We start from the raw sequence: 5,303 nt of genomic DNA, 5'->3' as shown, positions 1-5,303 counted from the left end.
ACCACCACCACCACCACCACCACCACCACCATTCCTCCTTACTAAGAAATAACTCATTCCAAATGAAGTCTTAACCAACGCCAAAGACACTAGGAAGGCAAAATGGAAGGCTTTGTCTAGAAGGACTAAGATCATTAATTCTTTGTACTACAAGGCTCCACCTCCACACAGGTCCATTCGATCTTTGGTGGAGCCAATTGTTTTTTACGTGCTGCCTGAATGGAAAAGCATTTATTCACTACATATTGATTGGACATCTCCTATGGACTAGGCACAGCCCTAGGTCTTTGGAATATTTTCTGTGGTAGAGTTCTGTTTTCATGGAAAGCAGGCATTGTTATGATGTGGGGCAGGTAGGCAGCCATTGATGTTGGGAAGGTCCCTGAAGATAGGGATGTATTTGTTATAATCTTTGCTTCATTGATAACATTGATGCTCATTGAGTTAATGAATTATCTCATTCTTCAGAACTGAATTTGTATTTTTGATTTGTTTCACTGGACTTTCAGCTTCATGACACATCCTTGCCATACTGCCTGCTCAGTCCACAGCAGTTACAATGTATAAGAATAGCGAAAATGTGTTAGCATCCTGTTAATTTGTTAAAGCAGCCTGAGAGTCCGGAATATGACACTAAAACCAACATCAGTGGGTGCCCACAAATATTAAGAGATGCAGGTCAGCCCTAGGGTCCTCACTGGTACCTAGACAGTCATTTCACAGGCACGTAAGCACCCCAATAAAACCCCATGCAGTCACCGAAACCTGTCAATCCCTCTCTCCCCGCCCCCTCTCTCCGTGCAGCTGGCTCTGCCTGCCGCCTCCTCCTCTCCGCCCACTCTCGCCGCGGTCTCCTGGCGGCGGTGGCTTTGTCTCGTGGGCTGCCTGCTCCCTGGCGGCCTCCCTCCCCGGAACAGCTGCCAAGGGAGGAAGCGGCGCGGGAGCTGTCCAGCACCCCGGTGCTGAAACCCGGAGACTCGTCATCCACCAGCACCATGTAAGGGCCATGAAAAGGGCTTGTCCTGGCGCAGCGCGGACATGGAGGAGGACTTGTTCCAGCTAAGGCAGCTGCCGTGAGTATTGTGGGGGCGAATGAGAGGCAGACAGGTTTTCTTTTTTAAAAAAAGAAAGCCCTCAGGGGCGGGGGTATCGCGGCGTGGCTTATTGAATGTTAAGAGGACTGTCCAGAGGAGGCAATCAGGCCTGGAGGAGACAAGCCATTTTCCTACTCCAGCAGCCCCAGCCTCTGTCTGCCCAACTCAGTTCAATTTTTCAGATCCGTCAGGATTGTATGGGGCTGCACAGGCGTGATGCCTTCCCTATTAATTGCTCTATGTTCCAAAGGAATCTTCGAGGTCTGGGCTTTGGGGATGCTGTTTTGAAATGTGGACTGAATTGATGAGCCCAAGCTGTGGCATCAGTCCTTGCCAGCCCCTTTGTATGCTGTGAATTTCCTAATTTTTCTGCAAGGTCTTTTGGGAGGAAATACTACGAATGTTCCAAGCTGCTTTCTAAAAAAGCCAGGATTCCTTCCTGGAAACGAGACCTGGGCAAAGTCCTGTTGTTTTTGAAGAGTGTGTGAATGAGAGGGCTGTCACGGTGACTGGAACCTCTTGCCTTCTTCTGAATGAAAGGGTTTTGTAACAGCTAGCTAGAGTGAGACTCGCCTTCAAAAGCTGTCCTCAGGAGCGTCAGGAATACACTGCTTGTGGGATGGGAATTTTAAAGGGACACCAAGATCACTTTGGAAATCTTGGCATACAACCAAGAAATGGGGGAAAAATGGAAATGTCCTTAGAAAAGAGCTTTCTATGGACTCCCCCCCCCCCCCCCCATCACCATAATGCTGTCTGTCATTCACTAGATAATTCCAAAAACGTATAGTAGGGCATTATGCTCTCATGGACAGAATATGTTTTATCTTTAATTTTTAGAAGCATTAGATATTTGGATGGTAAAAGTGGACTCCATTTGGGCTTGTTGAAAATATTGTTTCCCAAGTGTATATTTTCATAAAGAAAAAAATAATTTCCCTTAAGCCACTGAGGAATTCTCCCAAGCGACTTTTTTTTTTTTTTTTCCCAAGCGACTTTTAATATGACTGAGATAGCTCTCGGAAGCTCTGTGTATTAAGGAGAGTGTAATGCTTCTCACTGTAAAATTAATATTCTTGTTTAAATTTCAATTGATTAAAATTTGAATGTCAAGCTCCTATTAATACTCAAATATCTCATCAAGTAACAGCATTTCCCCCATAAATGTTAAAGATTGCTTTTTAAATAATACCTGGAGTTTAACATATGAGTGCATAAAAATGTAGGAGTGCAGAGCTCTCAAGGAAAAACAGCACTTTCATTGATAGACAATCTCATGTCAAAAATAAGCCTTCAAGTAAAAACCAATTCAATGAGAAGTATTAGACTTAGTATGCAGACTAAGAGAACAGGACATGCGGAAACTGCAGTTTCACTGGGATAAATTCTCAAATATCAGAGTATGTGAAGTTTGCAAGAGATACAAGAATTTTCATGTACAAATATACATAATTTGAATCTAATAGTATAGATATTAGACATGTACTTTTACATGTATACATAATAGACATGTACTATTATGACAACTTCTTAATTTAAAAAAAGATTTTTCCCTTATTTAAAATTAATTTAGGTTTTTATTGTACCACAATGAATGAATTTTCTGGAGAGAAAAGCAAACTGGTCAGGGGGCCAGGGAAGAACATGTGCAACAACAAATGAATGGAAGTCCAAGTTTTCTGTAAACTTTTGTTAAAATCACAATAAATTATTTAAAAAATTAATTTAGGTTTTAACCATACATGCACATGGTAAAGTTCAAAGAAAAGCACAAAAATAAAGCCAGTTATTTTCCCAACTCCAAGTTCTAGTCCCTGGAGTTATATTTCCTATTTATTCTTCCTGATATTTGTATGTATAAAAACATATGTACTGGAGATTCCTCATAGCCACTGAGTCATATTTACCCTAATGCCCAGAGAAGAATTGCCCCATAAGGTTTGCAAAGCTATAACCTTTACAAATGAAGGCTACCACAGAGCTTCCCCACAGAGTGGCTGATGAATTTGAACCATCTATCTTTTGGCTAGTAGCTCAGTGCTTAACCTCTGTACTGTTATGGCTCTTTATAATACCTGCTCCAGAACCAAAATCTAATGCCATCAAGTTGATTCTGGCCCATGGATATCCTCTAGCCGCAGGTTTCTGAGGCTTTTACAGGGGGAGACTTCCCCTCTTTCTCATGTGGAACAGCTAGCTGGTGGATTCAAACCATCAACCTTTCAGTTAGCATTCTAAAATGCAATGTGCTACACCACCAGGACTCTTATACTGCCTGTTCAAAAGGCTAGATCTTGTACTACTTAAGAGCATTGTCTTGAGTTATACAGATTTGGGTTCAAATATTGACTCTGTCACTTCTGGCTGTGTGATTTTAGGCAAATAATTGAACCTCTTTGAAACTCCCCTAACCATGAAATGGGGATTTAGTAGTAATCAAATCACTGAGTTATTGGAAAATTAAATGAGATTATGTGTGTTAAATGCTTATCAGACATAAAGCACCAAATACATATTCATTATTAGCAGTCCTGAAGGCACGCAGTTCAAAGCCACCAGCTGCTCCACAGAAGGAAGATGGGCAGTCTCTTCCTGTGTGATTAACTGTCTTTGAAAACCCGCTGGAGGGTCAGCTATGTGTTAGTTCCAACTCTATGGTACACAACAACAGCAACAATGATATTAGTGTTATTAGATTTTAGAAGTCATTTTAAAAATTAATTTTAATGAAAGTTTACAGAGACTTAGGGTTTCTAGTCATTCATTGTTGCACTTTTCTCCCTGCCCACCTTTTCCCCCCCAATTCACTCTTCTCCTTGAAAAGTAAAACTCTTTCATTGTTATGAAATCCCTCCCCCCCAAGTCCACTCCACTGTGCAGCCTTCATTTTGGACTCCTGTAATGACAATAATACCCAATCATATATCCCTTTTAAACAGTTCTCTCCCTCATCTGTTTCAATGCAGTATACATCCCTCCCCTCCTCTCTGTTTTCCCACAACCTCAATGTTAGTCCTGTTTTACAATAGTGGCAGTATGCAATATTTGTCCTTTTGTGACTGAGATATTTCACTCAGCATAATGTCCTCCAGGGTCACCCATTTTGCATAATATTTCATGAGTTCCTTGTTTTTCAATTCTGCACGGTATTCCATTGTGTGAATATACCACAGCTTCTCTATCCATTCATTTGTTGATGGGTGCTTGGGTTGTTTCCAGCTCTTTGCTATTGCAAACAAACCTGCAATAAACATGGGTGTGCATGTATCTGTTTGGGTGGTAGTTATGGTTTCTTTAGGGTAAATTTCCAGTAGTAGAATTTCTGGGTCAAATGGTATTTCTATTTACAACTTTTTTAGAAATTGCCACACAGCCTTCCACCATTTAACACTCCCACCAACAGTAAATAAGGGTTCCAGTTTCTCCACAATCTCACCAACATTTGATGTTTACTGTTCTGTTGAGTTTTGCTATTCTTACTGTGGTGAGATGATATCTCATAGTTATTTTGATCTGCATCTCTCTTAGAGCTAGGGATTTTGAACATTTCTTCATGAGTTTGTTTGCCATCTGAATGTCTTCTTTGGTGAAGTGTCCTGTGCCCATTTTTCAATTGGGTTATTTACATTTATCTTTTTGTGGTGCTCGAGTATTTTATAAATTCTAGATATAAGTCCCTTGTCTGACAATGTCCCAATCTGTGGCCTCCCTTTTTACCCTGTTGGAGAAGTTTTTGGATATGCTTAAAAGTAATGTTTTTTAATAAATTTTACAGAGGCTTAGGGTTTCTAGTCATTCATTGTTGCACTTTTCTCTCTGCCCACCCCCTCCCCCAAAAAAGTAATTTTTAAAAACACTATGCTAGATTCACAAAAATGGCAACCTGCAAACCACAGGCTCAATTTGAATGAAGTAAAAATGAGCCCTGAAATACATTGACTTCAGTGTATAAAAGAGAGTAAAAAGTAAAAGGAACAGTCATATGAACCCGAGTGGGTTATAAATCATGACTTAGGTGTTTTTAAACTATACCCTGCATATATTATGCAGGCAGCAGATTTCCTGAGACCAATTCAGTTTTTAAAAAAGAAATTCAAAGTATCCTGCTTCTAGAAGGCTGGCTGGAGTAGGCTTTGGAACAAGCACAGTCCCCTGAGAGGCCAAGTGTTAATAGATTATAAGCCACTAAGGACGGGTCCTTGGAGAGGG

At 40.8% G+C, this 5,303-nt stretch overlaps 1 protein-coding gene across 1 annotated transcript in view; it reads left to right on the top strand.

Annotated features, from left to right (window-relative positions):
• The first annotated feature begins 865 nt into the window (after nucleotides 1–865).
• The window catches only part of LOC102869229 (synaptic vesicle 2-related protein-like), a 143,071-nt gene continuing 138,633 nt past the window's right edge, over nucleotides 866–5,303 (top strand). Inside the window, exon 1 of the mRNA XM_006894828.1 lies at nucleotides 866–1,073. Coding sequence (XP_006894890.1) covers nucleotides 1,039–1,073 — 35 coding nt within the window. The 5' untranslated portion in view covers nucleotides 866–1,038. The remainder of the gene's footprint in view (nucleotides 1,074–5,303) is intronic.

Source organism: Elephantulus edwardii, unplaced genomic scaffold (genome assembly GCF_000299155.1).
Source record: "Elephantulus edwardii isolate Elephantulus edwardi_28Jun2011 unplaced genomic scaffold, EleEdw1.0 scaffold00151, whole genome shotgun sequence".
Classification (NCBI taxonomy): domain Eukaryota; kingdom Metazoa; phylum Chordata; class Mammalia; order Macroscelidea; family Macroscelididae; genus Elephantulus; species Elephantulus edwardii.
The sequence above is the reverse complement of the archived record's forward strand: the minus strand, read 5'-3'. Positions and strand labels throughout refer to the sequence as shown.